Source organism: Mus musculus, chromosome 11 (genome assembly GCF_000001635.26).
Source record: "Mus musculus strain C57BL/6J chromosome 11, GRCm38.p6 C57BL/6J".
In the NCBI taxonomy this organism is placed as follows: domain Eukaryota; kingdom Metazoa; phylum Chordata; class Mammalia; order Rodentia; family Muridae; genus Mus; species Mus musculus.
The window spans coordinates 51619632-51637407 of record NC_000077.6 but is presented as its reverse complement, the minus strand read 5'-3'; the positions used below and the strand labels follow the sequence as shown (position 1 = coordinate 51637407).

General features: G+C 50.3%; 2 protein-coding genes across 4 annotated transcripts; one reads left to right on the top strand and one right to left on the bottom strand.

The window, feature by feature from the left end:
* Positions 1–1511: 1511 nt before the first annotated feature.
* Rmnd5b (required for meiotic nuclear division 5 homolog B) lies at positions 1512–13735 on the top strand. The gene is made up of 10 exons (NM_025346.1): positions 1512–1818; positions 7747–7932; positions 9383–9528; positions 9646–9786; positions 10309–10409; positions 10506–10672; positions 11574–11739; positions 12831–12933; positions 13025–13179; positions 13262–13735. Exons 2-10 carry the CDS (start codon positions 7794–7796, stop codon positions 13323–13325), a joined length of 1182 nt encoding a protein of 393 aa, NP_079622.1. The 5' UTR covers positions 1512–1818; positions 7747–7793; the 3' UTR covers positions 13326–13735.
* Positions 13690–17635, bottom strand: Nhp2 (NHP2 ribonucleoprotein). 3 transcript variants are annotated; one of them, NM_026631.4, is made up of 4 exons: positions 17431–17635; positions 17257–17326; positions 14818–14923; positions 13690–14316 (listed from the first exon to the last, which is right to left on the bottom strand). In NM_026631.4, exons 1-4 carry the CDS (start codon positions 17588–17590, stop codon positions 14191–14193), a joined length of 462 nt encoding a protein of 153 aa, NP_080907.1. In that variant the 5' UTR covers positions 17591–17635; the 3' UTR covers positions 13690–14190. The 3 variants fall into 3 exon arrangements, 2 of the variants coding, with proteins under 2 accessions (NP_080907.1, NP_001351665.1); NR_157294.1 differs by having other exon boundaries at positions 17257–17635; NM_001364736.1 differs by lacking the exon at positions 14818–14923.
* Positions 17636–17776: the final 141 nt, after the last annotated feature.

The window sequence follows — 17776 nt, the reverse complement described above, 5'->3', positions numbered from 1 at the left end:
AAGCCAGAAAAAGAAAGGAAAAAAACGGGGGCGGGGAGAGGGGAGTGCATGAGTTGCTGGAGGACCCCAGGTGATGGTGCACACACCTGTAATCTCAGTACACAGAAGGTAGAAAGAGGTCCTTCGTGATGTAAGGAGTTCAAGGCCAGTCCTGGGTAGGTATCAAAGACCCTTTCTCAAAAGATTCTCTCTCTTTCTTTCTCTCTTTCTTTCTCTCTTTCTTTCTCTTTCTTTCTTTCTTTCTTTCTTTCTTTCTTTCTTTCTTTCTTTCTTTCTTTCGACAGGGTTTCTCTGTGCAGTCCTGGCTGTCCTGGAATTCACTCTGTAGACCAGGCTGGCCTCGAACTAAAAAATCCGCCTGTCTCTGCCTCCCAAGTGCTAGGATTACAGGCATGTGCCACCACTGCCCGGTTCTTTCTTCTTTTCTTTTCTTTTTTTTTTTTTTTTTCCTGGTCTCAAACTCAGATCTGCCTGCCTTTGCCTCCGCAGTGCTGGAATTAAAAGTGTGTGCCATTACACCCGGCTCCTTCATTCTTTTTAGTTAGGGCATGTATACAACCCCTATTTCATTTTGCCCCTAAAGAGGGGCTATTTACAGAGAGCAGCTGGGCTGGGGGCTATGGATGCATAGGGTTAGGTGAGCCCGTAAGAACAAAAACCGAACTCTTAAAAATTGTGTGTGTGTGATGTGAACGTGGGTGTGCTTGCCTGTACAAGTGTGTGAGGGCCAGAGAAGGATTTGGGGAGTCTCGCTCCAACACTCTCCACTTTATTCTCTTGATCCTAGAGCTCTGCTTTTTAGCTACATTAGCTGGCAGGCAAACACAAGAATCCTTAAGTCTCTGCTAACCCCACTCCTGCAATTACAGGCCCGCGCCAGTAGGTGCGAGCCAGCTTTCTAACAGTACCTGGGATCTCAACTCAGCCCCTCACACTTGTTTTGCAAGCACTTTCCCTGTTACCTCAGACTCTTCCTTTAACATTATTTGCTAGTTCAAAATGCATCGCAGGAAATACTTAATCACTGGACCACATACATGTAATGGTCTCTTAAAATGTTCATTTTTCGGGTGCTGGGGGTGGACCAAGGGACCTGCGTGTACTTTAACCCTCCCCCTGTCCTCCCCCTCTCTCTGTCGTAGCTCAGGCTGGCCTAACTCACTTTGTATCCCTGGATCTCTGATCTTCTTATAATTATAAGATTATAGGCGGGTACCACAATACCCAGCTTTGTTTATTTTCTGAGCCAGAGTGTCGCTTTGTAGTCTAGACTGGCCTGGAACTCCCGGCGCTCGTCCTGCCTCCGTGTCCCCTATCCCAGCCTGGACATTTAAGACCTAGTTTACTGTGGTTGGGGGCCCGGATTAGGCAGGTGCGCCAGCTAATACTTCCGGTAGAAACTCGTGACAACCCGTCGGTGGTTCTGACGCGCGGAAACCCAGGTTTGCTCCGGATCGCAGAGGCCAGGCGTCCCGGCACTGCGCAGGCGCTAACTGTTGCCTGGCTCCGGCGAACGATTCATTCGGCATTCCTTGCAAAGCCGCGGGCGAGACACACTGTCTCCCCACGCTCCGCGACACCACGCATGGGCGAGCCCGGACCCACCCGAGAGGCAACCGCCGCGCCTTCCGGTTCCGATGACAGCGGCGCCGGAAGCGGGCTGAGCTGCAAGACTAGGTGACAGCCTGCCGGCTCCCGGTCCCGGGGTGCGGGGCGCCCCGACCAAAGCCTGGAGCAGTCGTCGGCCACACCCTCCAAGGGCTGGTGGAGTCGCCCGGACTCCGACGTCCCGTCCTAGTGCACCTGACTGAGTCAGAGGTAAGCAGCCAGTGGGTGGCGGGGTTCCGGCAGGGCACTGCAGGAGGGTCTCTGGGAGGATAAGTAGGAGTTTGTCAGTCTTTGCACTACTATGCGGGTCAAGTCGGGGTCGTGGCATGCCCCTAGGGTAAATGGTGGGCTTTCCTGTCCTTTCAGTTTTAGGTGAAGAAGTGACAATGTGAAACTTTCTAGTATTTGTAGGGATATGATTTGTTTGAGTGTAAAATACAGGGCATTCGATACTGTGGTTTGAAAAGATGACACGTGTGTGGAGACCTAGATAAGGAGCCAGCCATGGGAAGATGTGAGAGAGTGTTCCGAGAAGAGGATAGAGGCAGAAATAAACTGGATGTACCCTGGAACAGAAAGGCTGGTGGTGGTAGAGTGTGGCAAGTGATGGGGAGAGTCATTGGAGTGAGCATCACCAGGGAGTTTGTTTGGATAGAACTTTTGTTTTTCTTTTGTTTGTTTGTTTGTTGTCTTTGAGACAGGGTCTCTTATAGCCTAGGCTGCCCTGGAGCTTTCTAAGTAGACCAGGCTGGCCTTGAACTCACAAAGATGCATCTGCTTCTGCCTCCCATGTGTTGGGGGGTGGGGTGGGTTAAAGTCCTGCACCACCATACCCAACCTCAGATTTATTTATTTTCTTTTATAATGATGACGATGATGACAACGACGATGACGACAGCATTTCTCTACATAGCCTTGGCTGTCTTGGAATTCACTGTGTAGACCAGGCCAGTCTGAAGTCAGACAGATCTGCCTGCCTCTGCATCCTTAGTTCTGGGATTAAAGGTGTGAGTCACCACACCCAACAGATATTTTTTTTAAACTTCTTATTTCTAGGTGTATGGGGACCTTTTGCCTTCATGTGTGTCTGTGCACCACGAGATGCAGTGGATGAAGAGGGCTTCAGGGTCTCTAGAACTGGACTTACAGGAAGTTGTGACTGCCATGTGGGTGCTGAGAACAGAATCTGGGCTATTTGCAAGAGCAGCAAGTCCTCCTTAAACACCGAGCCATCTCTCCAGCCCCTCTAGTGTGAAGTTTTAACATTTCCTTCATATCTCTTTCTATCCACTGGAAGCTTTTGATTCAGGCCTTCTTAGCCAAAGGCTAGGAAATGGAGGTATTGTTTAATCAGTTAGGCCTACTCAGCCCCGTGATGGGCTAGGTCCTGCAGGGAGGGAGGGGACAAGACCAGTCTCCAGGCTTTGTTTAGCTGCTAGTCCAGTTGAGACACATCTGAAGAAGCAGTCAGGAGGATGTGGAAGTGTGTGGAACCGACACATCAGATTTGTGATGCAGAAAAGAAGGGTGCACAAGGAAGATAGAGCCGTGAGAAGAGGCCTGAGCTGGAGCCCAGGAAGCCATATAAAATGGTGGATGTGACCAGGGACGTAGCACATGCCTTTAGTTCAGCAGGTGGAGCTTTGTAAATTCAAGGTCAGCCTGGATTTCAGAGAGAGAGGTGATTGGTGACCTTTTGGGAGCCTGGGTTTAACTTGAGTTGGCAGAGGTGTGAAGAGGGTGCTTATGGGAGTGAGTGGGTGTAATGAAATAAAGAAGAGAAGCAGGGCTTTGGGTGTAACACCCTCTGTGGCTCCGCACTTGTCCAGCATGTGTGGGGGCTTGGCCCTGAAAAATCAATAGATTAATTAAAAATGAATGCATTCCTGATGATATGTAATTCCAGCTACTCGGAAGGCTAATGCAGAAGGATTCCAAGTTCAAGGTCAGTCTGAGATACAGAATGAGCTCAAGGGCAGTCTGGTCAGTCTAGGGAGTTCTTGACTCAACACAAAAAGCTGAGGTTGGAACAGGGTGGTGGCACACGCCTTTAATCCCAGCCCTCAGAAGACAGGGGCAGGCGGATCTCTGAGTTCCAGGTCAGCCTGGTCTACAGAGAGAGAGAGAGAGAGATCTGAAAACAAACAAGTGCACAGTAGACTGGGGTGCAGCTCAGTCGGGGTGGGGGTTCCTGGGGGAGGGCATGCTTGGTGTTGAGGCCAGCATGAACCCATTTCAAAACAACAAAATAGCATCATCAAGATGTCTCAGTGAGTACAGATATTTGTTACATAGTCCTGGTGACCTGAGTTCAATCCCTGGAACCCACATAAAGGTGGAAAGAGAGAACTGACTGCACAAAGTTGTCTGAATGTGGCTTCTGCCCAGATCAGAAGCACGAATACATCCGTTTTTAAAAAGCAGAACAAAGCCGGGCGTGGTGGCGCACGCCTTTAATCCCAGCACTTGGGAGGCAGAGGCAGGTGGATTTCTGAGTTGAAGGCCAACCTGGTCTACAAAGTGAGTTCCAGGACAGCCAGGGCTACACAGAGAAACCCTGTCTCGAAAAACCAAAAAAAAAAAAGCAGAACAAAAAGTTGTCTACTGGACATGTACAGAGACTCTTTTTTTTCTTTTCACTTTTTCCTTCCTTCCTTCCTTCCTTCCTTCCTTCCTTCCTTCCTTCCTTCCTTCCTGTCTTCTTCTTCTTCTTCTTCTTTTGTTTTGTTTTTTTTGAGACAGGGTTTCTCTGCGTAGCCCTGGCTGTCCTGGAACTCACTTTGTAGACCTGGCTGGCCTCGAACTCAGAAATCAGCCTGCCTCTGCTTCCCAAGTGCTGGGATTAAAGGTGTGTGCCACTACCACCGGGCAGGATACAGTTTCTTCTTATGTAGCCCAGGCTAGCCAGGAACTAAAAGTGGTCGGTCTGCCTCTTCCTCCCAACCACTAAACTGGAAGGTATAGGCCACCACACCCGGCTTTCCTCTGCTTTAAAAATGACGTCTTTACTTACTGGGGGTGGGCCTCACTGCCATGGCATGCACTGAGCAGTCAGAACAGCTCCGTGAGGCCTCCCTCCTTCTACCTGTTGTTCCCATGATCATTTTCAGATCACCAGGCTGGGTGGCAAGCGTTACCCACTGAGCACTGGCCTGGCTCATCCTCAACTTTGTTCATAGTTTCAAGGCCTCCCTCTGATAGTCCTGGTATCAGTTGGTATCTGGCAAAGCCAGTCATTTTGACCACGATGAGGTCCTGTCCTTGAGCCATGTTAATCTTTGAAAAACTGTAACTCTGTTAACCAGACTCTTGGCCGTCATATTTTTCTTGCCATCTTACCTAGCTGGTGGTTTGTGCTTGCTCCAGTTACCTTCCTGTTGTCATAGCTGAGAGACCCTATGAGTTCACCCCAGTGGTTCTCACACACAGCTGTCTTTTCCTGCTGGGACAGCAGCCAGCTCTGTTGGTCCTGTTGTGCAAAGTACTTGAGGAGAAGACCTCAGCCTAGAACCAGACACCAGGCTTCCTCAGTCCCCACTCCTCCGCTCCCCCGCTGAGTGGCCCTGGGGTGTTTATTTTATCTTTCCCTGGTCTCATTTTCTCAGCTGCATAGTGGGTCTAATAACTGTACCTACCTCATAGTGTTGTGAGAAGTGAGTGATTTAATGGGTGAAGTCACTGGAGCAGAGCCTAGCACATAATGAGCCTCTGGGGAATGTTAGCTATTACCAAGCCAAACAACTATATCATTTTAAGTGGGAGTCCCTGTTACATTTTATCCATAATATAACTGTAGAGTCTGACTTTGGGGGGTCTGATTTCTCTGGCCAGTGTGATCACAAGTTTTAGTGTGTCAGATGGTATCAGCCAGGGCCCAGCACTGTTTCCTTGTCATTTGTCACCATCTGGGAAGGAGATGATGACTAAAGTAGGCTTGAACTGGGAAAGCCAAGATGGGTGGTGCCTGTGGGACTAGGAGGGTACAGGAAGTGGGAAGATCCCAGGGTCACCATGGACACTGGCTTCCTGTGATGCCACTTTTGAGAGAACTGGCTTCAATGATCCCTTTAGAGGGACACATAACTCAGTTCTATTTCTAGTCCTGTGTGCGGGTACAGAAGCTCTACTCTGTTGCTGGCATTCTGGGGAGTATCTGTATACTCCATGTTGCAGGCTACTCAAAAAGGGGGCAGCAGAGTGGAGGGGAAGAGCCCGCAGTGAGGCGTTCACTTTAGGCTGGGTGCTGGCTCAGTGTTGCTAGCTATACAAGCATAAGGACCTGAGTCTGAATTTCCAGAACTCACGTAAAGCCAAGCATGGTAGAGGACAGCTAGTCCCAGCGTTCGCTCAGTCCTATGGTGAGATGGGAGGCAGAGTCAGGACCATTGCTGGACGCTCCCGAGCCTAGGGTAGATTGGAATATACAGTAGTGAACAAGAAAATGACCTTGTTTCAAACAAGATAGAAGGAGAGGACTGACATCCGAGGCTGGCCTCTGACCTCTGTGCTCACACTGTGGTATGCACTTATGTGCCTGTAATCAGACACATGCACACAAGCATACATATCATACACAACTACCATATACACCTTTCATGGCATAACTGAGCAAGTGAGAGTCTGGTGTGGCAGGGAGGCAGAACCCAGGTTGTCAGTCACTCAGTGATGGGAACTAAGGATGCAGAGTGAGAGTGGAGGACATCAGGTAGGTCAGGCGAGGGCTAGCTGCCTGCAGCAACAGGGGAGTTGGGCTGGAGGACTCAACCATGGAGAGGCCACATCATGCTCCAGGGTCTGGAGCTGTGAGAGCAAGGGTGCTGGCTGCCCACATACAAGGAGCTGTCCGTAGGCAGACAGCCGAGGAGGGCACACAGGTCCCACAATAGGCAGGTATTCCCGAAACTGTCCTTGAAATTAACACCCATTCTGCCTTCATGGCTTAGCTCCCTGCAGTACATGAAAACCCAGTTCCAGCAACTGAAAGGGAAGGTGGCTATAGTGAACATATGAAAATACACGCAGTGTGAACCTAGGCCGTTCTGACATACAGCCTGCTGAGGGTGCCATGAGTAAGAAAGGAACTGGGGGTGTGTCAGAGGCTCAGCCTCTGAAGCAGGTGGTCTGTGAGACCTGAATATGATACCCAGAATCCTGTAAAAAAAAAAAAAAGCCAGTTGTTGGGATTGGAGAGGTGGCTCAGCAGGTAGAGCACTGGCTGCACTTAGAAGGTCCAGGATTGATTTTCCAATCCACAAGGTGGCTCATAACTACCTGTAAAGGGATTGAGTACCCTCTTCTGGCTTCCGCAGACATTGTACATACACGGTACACATATGTACATGAAGCAAAACACCCACACATATAAAATATAATAAAGCACTCGGTGTGGTGGTTCATGCTTGTAATCTCAGTATTAGGGAGCTGGAAGCCAGAGGATCTCTGGTGCTCACTGCCCAGCCAGCCTCACTCAGTTGGCGAGCTTCAGACCAGAGAAATGAAAAACCCAGTCTAAAACGATGATACTCGCGGTGGCTCTGTGCATTAGGAAGGGAGGCTGGAGTGATGGCTTGGTAGTCACGAGCTCTTGCTGCTCTTGCAGAGGACCAGTTGGTTTTCAGCTCCCATATGGAGCAGCTTTCCAGCTCCAAGAGAGGGGGAGGAGATTTGAGACATGGTTTCTCTGTGTAGCCGTGGCTGTCATAGAGCTCTCACAGATAAAGGCATGCACCACCACTGCCTGTCGATCAGAAGTCTGCCTCTGACTTCCTCTGGCACCCACGCGCACACATATAAGTAATACAAAGATAACAGCGAAAAGTTGGAAACAGTAATTTTGTTTTGTTTGTCTTTTTGTTTTTGTTTTTCAAGAGAGGGTTTCTCTGTGTAACAGCCCTGTCCTGGAACTCGATCTGTAGACTAGGCTGGCCTTGAACTCACAGAGATCCACCAGCCTCTGCTAGGATCAAAGGCGTGTGTCGCCACACCCAGCTGACAGTGTGTGCGTGACCACAATACAAAACAACCCTGTCCTTGTTTAGCAGGGGAACTGATTTATTATTATCATTCAGGAGGGGTGAGGGGATCTGAAGAAACGTTATGGGAAGCATAACACCCCTCCACGCCACCCCACCCCACCAGGATCCACACTGGCCTGACCCAGTTGACATCACCAGGCAGAGGCCGCCATGGAGCAGTGTGCCTGTGTGGAGAGGGAGCTGGACAAGGTCCTGCACAAGTTCCTAACCTACGGGCAGCATTGCGAGCAGAGTCTGGAGGAGCTGCTGCACTCCGTGGGCCAGCTGAGAGCCGAGCTGGCCAGTGCAGGTGGGTGGCCATCCCCGGGGACCACGTGAGCACGGGCTACTTACTGGGTGCTGAAGCCTTGGACACGAATCCCTGGGCTTCCTTGAAGGTAGTAAAGGAAGCTTCCGCTCCTTCAGAAAACCTGACAGAAATGATTAATGACTTGAAACCACTAACATTGCCAGCTTGTTTTCACAGTTTTATGTTCCTAGGTTCATTTCTATTGTAACATGTATCAGCACATCATATCTGCTATGGCTGACCGATAGCCTGTGGTATGCAGGTGTGGGATTCTGTACCTATTAGTGGATGGAAATTGGCTTGTTGCTCTTTCTGTGCTATCCTGAAGAATGCTGAAGAGTTCCACACATGGCTTTCTGTGTTTCCATTTCTCCTAGAAGTGGGATTGCCAGGTCAGGGTAACCTTTGAGTTTAATCTGCCGGTTCACAGGAAAGCCTGCACACAGCCAATAAAAATACACGAGATAAAACCAAGGCACATAGCTGCAAAGTCGTCGTTCACAGCATCCTAGACTTTTATAGCTGAGAAAATGAAGTCACCAAGGTCCTGGCTTGTGGGCTAGAGAGATGGCTCAGCAAGTACAAGGCACCTGCTGACAAGCCTGATGACCGAATCCCGGGACCCACACGGTGGAAGGAGAGAAACTCATGGAAGGTGTCTTCTCATCTCCTGTGTGCATCAGGGCACATATGTGTATCATGTTCTGTCCCCCAACAGTTCAACCCCTGTGCAACTAACTAGTCTTTTTGTTTGTTTGAGACAGGGTCTGTCTACATAGTTCTGGCTGTTATGCAACTCTCTATGTAGACCAGGCCAGCCTAGAACTCCACTTGCCTCAGCCTCCCAAGTGCTATGATTAAAGGTGTATGCTACCACACCCTACAGTTGTTAAAAATCTTAAAAAATAAGTAAACAAGGGGGCTGGAGAGATGGCTCAGTGGTTAAGATCACTGACTGCTCTTCCAAAGGTCCTGAGTTCAAATCCCAGCAACCACATGATGGCTCACAACCATCCATAATGAGATCTGACGCCCTTTTCTGGTGTGTCTGAAGACAGCTACAGTGTACTTAGATATAATAATAAATAAATCTTTAAAAAAGTAAGTAAACAAACTAGTGGTTTGTTTGACATGGCAATTTCCAAGTCCCCGACATCTGAGTACCCAGAAGCTGATGATTCTGGCGCTCTTGAGTCAGAGGCAGGAGAATCTCGGTGAGTTAGAGGCCAGTCTGGTCTACAGAGTGAGTTCCAGAGCCGCCAGAGCTACACAGTGAGATTAAAAAATAAGCAGCTGGGCACAGACTGGAAGCAGGTGTTTAACTCTGGCATGCAGGGCTGTCCTCTGGGTCTGGGTTGCCACACTGACATGTAGTAGGAAGCAGACAGGCTGCTGCAGAAGCTGCCCACGATCTGCCTCCTGCTCCTGACACAGTCTGCTGTCTCCACAGCTCTCCAGGGCACCCCTCTCTCAGCCACGCTGTCCCTTGTGATGTCCCAGTGCTGTCGGAAGATCAGAGACACAGTCCAGAAACTGGCTTCCGACCATAAGGACATTCACAGCAGCGTCTCTCGAGTGGGCAAAGCCATTGACAGGGTGAGTGTGTGAGTGTCCAGGGTCTAGGAGTGGGAGCAGCACAGAGCTAGTGTGTACTGGTTTGGCAGGAACACATGTATGAGTGCCCGAGTCACAAACCGCTCTCTCCTCTGTTAGAACTTCGACTCTGAGATCTGCGGCGTGGTCTCGGATGCTGTGTGGGACTCCCGTGAGAAGCAGCAGCAGATCCTGCAGATGGCCATCGTAGAGCACCTGTACCAGCAAGGCATGCTCAGTGTAGCGGAGGAGCTGTGCCAGGTAATGCACAAGGCACTCATCTCCTGCTGTTTGAGACAGGCTTGCTTATGTAACCCAGGCTAGCCTCATTTCTCAGTCTCCTAAATTCTGGGATTATGGGTGTGGCACACTACCATGCCCAGCCCACTGCATTCATCTGCTAGTTTTCAGTCAGTCCCTGGTATTCTTGACTATTTTTGTTTTGGAATTCACTGTGTAGGCTAGGCTGGTCTCAAACTCACAGAAATCCTCCTGCCTCTCAAGTGTTGTGACCACATCCAATTTCTTGGGCTTCTGAGATAAGGTCTGGCTGAATAGAGCAGGCTAGCCTCCCACCGGTCTTTCAGTGTCAGGTCTGGGGACTATGCAGAATCACACTCTGTCTGCCCAGTGATGATGTTTAGCCTCTGCAGGATGGAAAGCGAACAACAGGGGCTCTTGCTACCAGCAGACCACAATTCCTTGCCTTTTTCCAGCCAACCTTTGGCTGAGGAAGTTTTAATATATGAAGGATTTGGGGACACTGCCTTGCATCTTTCCCAGGAATCGACATTGAATGTGGACCTGGACTTCAAGCAGCCCTTCTTGGAGTTGAATCGGATCTTGGAAGCTCTGCACGAGCAAGACCTAGGACCTGCGCTGGAGTAAGGGTGCCTGACTCATTCCAGCCATGCTTTAGGGATTCACTGTCTAGGGCCCTCTGTAGCCACTACCCACTGCACTGTATTGTCTCTCCCCAGATGGGCTGTATCTCACAGGCAGCGCCTGCTGGAGCTCAACAGCTCGCTGGAGTTCAAGCTGCACCGGCTGCACTTTATCCGCCTCCTAGCTGGGGGCCCCGAGAAGCAGCTGGAGGCCCTCAGCTATGCTCGGCACTTCCAGCCTTTTGCTAGGCTACACCAGAGAGGTAAGTGCCCAGGGTGCTGGGGGCTAGGGCTAGGCTCCAGCCTGTGTTTGGACATGTTGGGTGGCCTGTCTTTGTACCCACAGATAGTCTCTTACCAGAAAGATGCCTCCCCACAGTTTAGAAACTTTTGACTCTTTTGCCTCTAAAGTGAAGTCCAAAGCAAAGGCACAGCTGAGGCAGGAGGTCAGCTTTAGTGTATGTTAGTCATACTAGTGTAGGCTAGCGTGGCAATGGCAAGGAGTTAGACCATAAGGTGAGATACAATTATTACCTATACAGTGGCCTACCTGCATGCATGCCTGCAGAAGAGCAATAGACATTAGGATAGATGGTCATGGGCCACCATGTGGTTGCTGGGAATTGAACTTAGGACCTCTGGAAGAGTGACCAGTGCTCTGAACTCCTGAGCCATCTTTCCAGCCTACAATATTTAAAAAAATAAAAATTATAAAACCAATCAGTGATACTATTTGTGTGTGTGTGTGTGTGTGTGTGTGTGTGTGTGTGTGTGTGTGTGTGAGAGAGAGAGAGAGAGAGAGAGAGAGAGAGAGAGAGAGAGAGAGAGAGAGGGAGGGAGATGCACCAGGGGTTCCAACCTCACTTTATCAACACTGCTTTACCACTGACTGACAACTGTTTTCAAGGTCAGCTTTATATAGAGACCAGGCTCAAAAAAACGTGGGGGAGAGTGACTGGAGACCTTCTGTGCCAAGCAGAGCCATGCTTGTGATGTAGTCAGAAGGCCAGAGCCCAGGAACAGCCGCCTTCCCACCTGCCTCCATGTTCCCAACAGCCTGTAGATGCCCTCCTCTGCACATTAGAGGGCTTGGCAGCTCTGTGGCTCCTTGAGGAATGGCCCAGAGCTCTGCCTTCCCTCAACTGTCATCCCATTGTCTTGTAGAGATCCAGGTGATGATGGGCAGTCTGGTGTACCTGCGGCTGGGCTTGGAGAAGTCACCCTACTGCCACCTCTTAGACAACAGCCACTGGGCGGAGATCTGTGAGACCTTTACTCGGGATGCATGCTCCCTCCTGGGACTTTCAGTGGAGTCCCCACTTAGTGTCAGGTACATCCCAGCCTCCTGAGGTCAGCATAAGGGGACAGGCAGGGAGGGCAACAAGTGTGCTGATCCTTCCCTGTGCTTCCACAGACCTAAGCTGGCTCACCATCTTTCCTTGAGATAGACACTGCTTGTCTTTACAGTCAGGGCCCATCTTGCCTGCACGGTTCCCTTGGGAAACTACACTACTCAGTCATCCAGCCACCCTCTCACAACCTCCCTAAGACAGCATTCCCCTGCATGAAGAGTGCTGAGTCACTGCTTCATCTCTGCACTGCAGTGGTCTCTCCTCACTTCACAGCAAGCCCAAGCTAGACTCCCTTACCCCAGCTTAGCAGATAAGGTGGAGCTTTGCCATGAGCTAACTTGTAGGCTCTTAAAGGAACAAAGAGCACCTAGATTGGCCCCAGAAAGTGACTTCACCGTAGGGGACAGCTGTCAGTGTAGAGAACAGGCTGTACTTGCCTATATTGTTGCTGTGGAGTCAGGTCACCACAGCCCCTAGGCAGGCATTGGGCAGAGCTATACTGTACTCACAACCCAAGGTTCCAGCCAGTGGGCTCCCTGCTACCCAGTCAACTCATAGATGTCTTTGCTGGCACTCTTACTTTGTACCACAGTAATAGAGTTGGCTAAACAGGCAGACTCTGGCTCTTTCAACTGAACACTGTCCCCCCAAACCGGGGGGTGGGGGGCTTTCCACAGGAACACTTCATATGCGGATTTCTTTACTAGAACTTTTCAAATTTGGGGGTATACCAGAGCAAATAAGAGAGTTCAACATACCTATCTATGTACATTGCTAGTGGCTTTTTAGGAGCAGCGGAGATGACTCAGGGTTAACAGTGCTTGTTCTTGCTCAGGGCCTGAGTTTGGCTCCCAGCACCCACATGGAAACTCTCTTATTAGCTAGCTCCAGGAGAGCCGACACTCCACAGCCATGCATGTGGTCCACACACATACATAAGCACTTTTGTATTCTCAAGGGCCAATCTGACTTTATCCCACTTGAAAATTTTTGTCCCCAGTCCTATCTGGGACCGTGTGCTGGGCCTGTGTGTGATCCCAGCTGCGTCAGTCTCTGCTCTGTTCCTCAGCTTCGCGTCTGGCTGTGTGGCGCTGCCCGTGCTGATGAACATTAAAGCTGTGATCGAACAGAGGCAGTGCACTGGGGTGTGGAGTCACAAGGATGAGTTGCCGGTAAGAGCAGGCTGCTGGGGAGGTACCCCAAGAAGCAGGTGCTGGGCACACGGCTCAGACAAGAACTTAACTCAGCCTCTGCTGCCCCCAGATTGAGATAGAGCTGGGCATGAAGTGCTGGTACCACTCAGTGTTTGCATGCCCTATCCTGCGACAGCAGACCTCAGATTCCAACCCCCCCATCAAGCTCATCTGTGGCCACGTCATCTCCAGAGATGCACTCAACAAACTCATCAATGGAGGAAAGTAAGTTGCCCTGCCTGTTTCCATCCTGGCCTGGCTTTCCTGGCCAGCCCTGAGACGCTCTTGCCTTTGCCTTTCCTTGCAGGCTAAAGTGTCCCTACTGTCCCATGGAACAGAATCCAGCAGATGGGAAACGCATCATATTCTGATTCCAAGGAACATTCTAGAAGGTGTAATCCACCCATGGGCCTTTGTGGAGGGACTGGCTTCAGCAGACTGTGATGCCTCTCAGACCAGCATTACCAAGAGACCCAACCTGCCTAGGCAGAGGCCAGGGAAGGCTGTGAACCAGCAGCCTATGCTTCCTTACCTTCTAGGGGGACTGGCTACTCTGTTCCTGCATTCTGTTTACACTTGCCCCTGACGGAGCAGCAAAGGTCTTGGTCATCAAATGCAGACATCTTTCTACTCCTGGCATCAAAGGGGTTTCCAGCTGTGGCCCACTTCCTACTGTACAGTCTCAACTGTATCTACCCATTCATTCTCCACTGTAAATAACCCGTTAGAACTGAATGCTGTTTTATAACTTTGAGCAAATATATTCATAGCCCTTCTCCTTACCAATGATTGCATGGTCTTGTGTGTATATATATGCGTATCACTCTTGGAGGTGTGTGAAGTGGGGTTTGGGCCTTGATGCCTCATCTCCTCACCCCAACTGTCCTAGAGTGGGAAATGAAGACGGGTGGGCTGTAGAGCCAGTGCAGAACATTTGCCAGGTACACCCTTGAGGCTCTGTGCTGAAAGGCTGCTTTTGCTCCTCCTGCCAACTTCAAGAACACCCACACACTTGCCACGTTTTCGCCTTAGCATTTACTTCTATCCCACATTCTTGGAACTGTCTTCATCAAAGCTCAGGAGGAGATGGCAGAGATGCAGGCTCCACCTCCAACACTGCTGGAGCTGCCTGGGAAGACTCACACAGCAAGAAATCGGGGAGATGCTGTTAGGGTGGGCAGCTGCCTGCAGCCAGCCAGATCTCTTGGAAAGGGGCTGGGTTGCAGCCCAAGTCTCTCACAGAGGTGTAGGCAGTGCCTGCACCTCCTCCAGGCACTTGTCGTAGGTCTCCTGATATTCTTCATGGGGCTTCACCATGATCACACAAGTGGGACGCTTGGAGCCTGTGGCTGCACCCAAGTCCTACACAGGAGAGAAGAGAGCTGCTGGGAACAGGAGTCACAGCCCTAACCTGGCACGCAGCCATGTCCCGTTGGTAAACATTACATTTAAAAATACTTCAGTTGTTTGCCATCATGTACACTAAGCTCTCAAGCCATGGTCCTCCAAGCCAATACTGAATATTCCCACATGGCCTATGAGGGTATCCCTGTAGGCAGGGCAGTACCTCTGTTATATAAAGTCTCTGACACCCTTCACACATGTTCAAATATTCACCTCTGTTATATAAGTCTCTGACACCCTTTACACGTGTTCAAATATTCTTAGCATACAGACGATCCCCATCTTACAGGAAGGAAGCCTGCCAGCCATGTGCTATGTACTTTAGTCCTAGCTGAGATGCCATCTCAAAAAGAAAAACAAGCCACCCAGACCTAAGAATTCCAACACCTGAGATAATTCCTCAAACAGCCTCCCTAGGGCCAAGATGGGAATGGGGCAGGGTGGGCATGCGCTTCTCACCGTCTTAGAGGGGATGTAGACGTAGGGCAAGTTCTGGTCCTCGCACAGAACTGGAAGATGGCAGTACACCTCAATCGGCAATGTATCTCCTGCCAAAACCATGATCCTGCAACAAGAGAAGGCACCATCAGTTCTCCTTTGCTCCGTCTCTTTCCCTTTCAGTTCTAAGAGCTATCTCCAGCCTGGCTGTGAGGGCAGAGTCCAAGAAAATGCCCCACCCCAACCAAGGACCCCCACACTAGCCTTCAACTTCTGAAAGGAGTACAAAGTCATGTTTGGCAAATGCATTCCTCTGGGGACATGGTCTCTACTTGACAGCATGTAAATGCCACCGAATGTGACTAGAGGTGAAGTGCTGGGACAGATGAGGTACAGGAGAAATACCACGAAATAGGAACTCGGCTCTCCTTAGAGTCAGTTATGTTCCAACCAGGAGATGACCCTTGAACAGAGACTTGAGTGCCATGATGATTCCAGAATGGCAGGTGTGGGGACAGAATAAGGCCAAGGGTGGTACTGAAGGGCTGGTTGCCTTCTGCAATAGATAACTAGTGTGTGTGTGTGTGGTGGGGGGGGGGTGTCAGAGAACAAAGCTGAGAGGACTGGCAGGGATCACACCTAAGTGTTTGAGTAACACACAGACTCTGTCCCAAGAGAAAGCTTGCCAGGGCCCTCAACCATGGCTGAGAGCTGTCAGTGTACCAGACCCAGAAGTCCTGAAGATCTGCCCGGTGTAAGGGTGGTAGACATCTGTTTGCATACTCCGTTCCCTTTGGCACAAGGCTGGTCCTTTCCACTTGTTCCTTTGCTGTCCTTCTTTGTGGTCCCTTTCTCCTTGCCTTCCTGACCTATCATGGTGCCAGGGGCCACCTGAAGCTACCAGCCCCCATCTGCCCTACCAAAACATCTGCCTGTAGAATAGCTAAGCAGAGCATGTCCAAGGCATTTTCCATGTCAACTCAGGACGCCTCAGAGGGTAAAGACACTCACTGCCAAGCCTGGCCACCTGAGTTCAATCCCAGGGGCCTGAATGGCAGAAGAGAATCAGCTCTCCAAGTTGTCCGCTGGTGTTCACATGGGTACCAGATGCACATGTGTCCATACACATGCAAGTAGGCACCCACACGTAATAAAAGGTATCTAAAAACCACACTTCAGATGTTTTCACACAAACCTGGCTTTCCTCCACTGTCTGTCTGCAGTCACACACTACAGCCCAAACTAGCATGCAAAGTCATTATATGTCACCGTCTCTCAAATCCCTCAGCTGTAGCTCCTGCCCATCACCTGCCTTGGGCCATAACAGCTTACTAAGTCTGACTTGCCTCTCCTAATTCTTCCCTCGATGTCACGCCTCAGCTTGCACTCTGTTCTGAGAACACTAAACCTACCTTAGAAAGCCCACGAGGGGGAAAAAGAAAACAACAACAACAACAACAACAAACAAAACCGGGCATGGTGGGGCACGCCTTTAATTCCAACACTCCGGAGGCAGAGGCAGGCGGATTTCTGAGTTTGAGGCCAGCCTGGTCTACAAAATGAGTTCCAGGACAGACAGGGCTACACAGAGAAATCCTGTCTCAAAAAAAAAAAAAAAAGAAAGCCCAGGAGGGCTGGAGAGCCGGCATACGGGGATGCATAGCCATTTCTGGGGGTGCATGGCCATTTCTAACTCCAGTCCAAGGAGACCTTACACCTTGCCTTCTGGTTGCCAAGGGCACCAGTGATGCACCAACATATACACGCAGGCAAAACAGTCATACACTTAAAAGGAGTAACCACTTACATTGTGTAAGTGCCACTACACTGCCCTGTCCAAGAGCCTACTCTTCTCAGGATTCCACCCCCTCACCCCAAATAAACCTTCATTCATTCATTCTCTTCCTTTGTTGTTTTGAGACAGGGTCTCTATACATAGTCATGGCTGAAAACTTAAGAGATCTGCCTCTGATGGGATTAAAGGCCTATCACTGGCTTATCATTTTCTCCTTTTGGGAGTTTTGTTTGTTTTGAGACCTGTCCATAGACCACGACGGCCTTGAACTAGCTATACTTCGGAAGCTAGCCCGCATTCTCCCCTGCCCTACTTGGGAAAATGTCTCTCTACATATAGCACGTTGCCTAGAGCCTGAAAAAGTTGTGCCGTTCTACAGAGTGAATGATCAGGACTCTAGTTTACACGGGCTGGATTCCTATTCTCTTCCCTGTCATTTACTGGGAGTTCCATTTACTGGTAGTGAAGGGAGTTGACTGCTAGACTGGTTGGTCAACTTCACCTTTATTGAGTAGGTGGAATTTCTTCTTAACCAGTTAATAAGCCAAACTTAGTGCCGTAGTACTTGTGTACCGTGCACAAGGCCCTAGGTTCAATCCCCGGCACTGGAATATAAAAATAAAAACCACACAAAACTTAAAAACCAGAGGAAGCCGGGTTCTTACCCTTTCTCGCCCTTGTTGACAAATTTCTGAACCTCCTTCACCCCGCGACGAATCTGCTTCTGCTTCACAGCTACAAAGAGAGAGAAGCGTGAGCCGACACCTCGCTCACGAGGCTCGACCCCGGGCCGCCCAAGTCACCGGTCCCGGACCGCGATCGCCACGCGCCCGCCTCACCCTTCTTGATGCACTTGTAGAGCTTGCGCGTCAGGCGGCGGGAAGCCAGGGGCTGCGCGATGGGGTTCAGATTGACCAGCAGCTCTTTGTACGTGCGCTCCTCGCTGCAGCCCTCCGCCTGCGCCTCGGACTCTTCGGGAGCGGCCTTTACTTTGGTCATCTTAGCAACTACAACTCCGTCCCGGCATAGAGGAACCACGCGGCCGCCGCCTCCGACATCACTTCCGGGTTTTCAAGTGGCTCTACCCTGTGACCAATTGGGAAACTAAATATTCTACACCGACCAATCTCTAAGTAGATCTCTAGGGGCGGGATTTTGGATATGGGGGCGGAGTTAAAGGTCAAT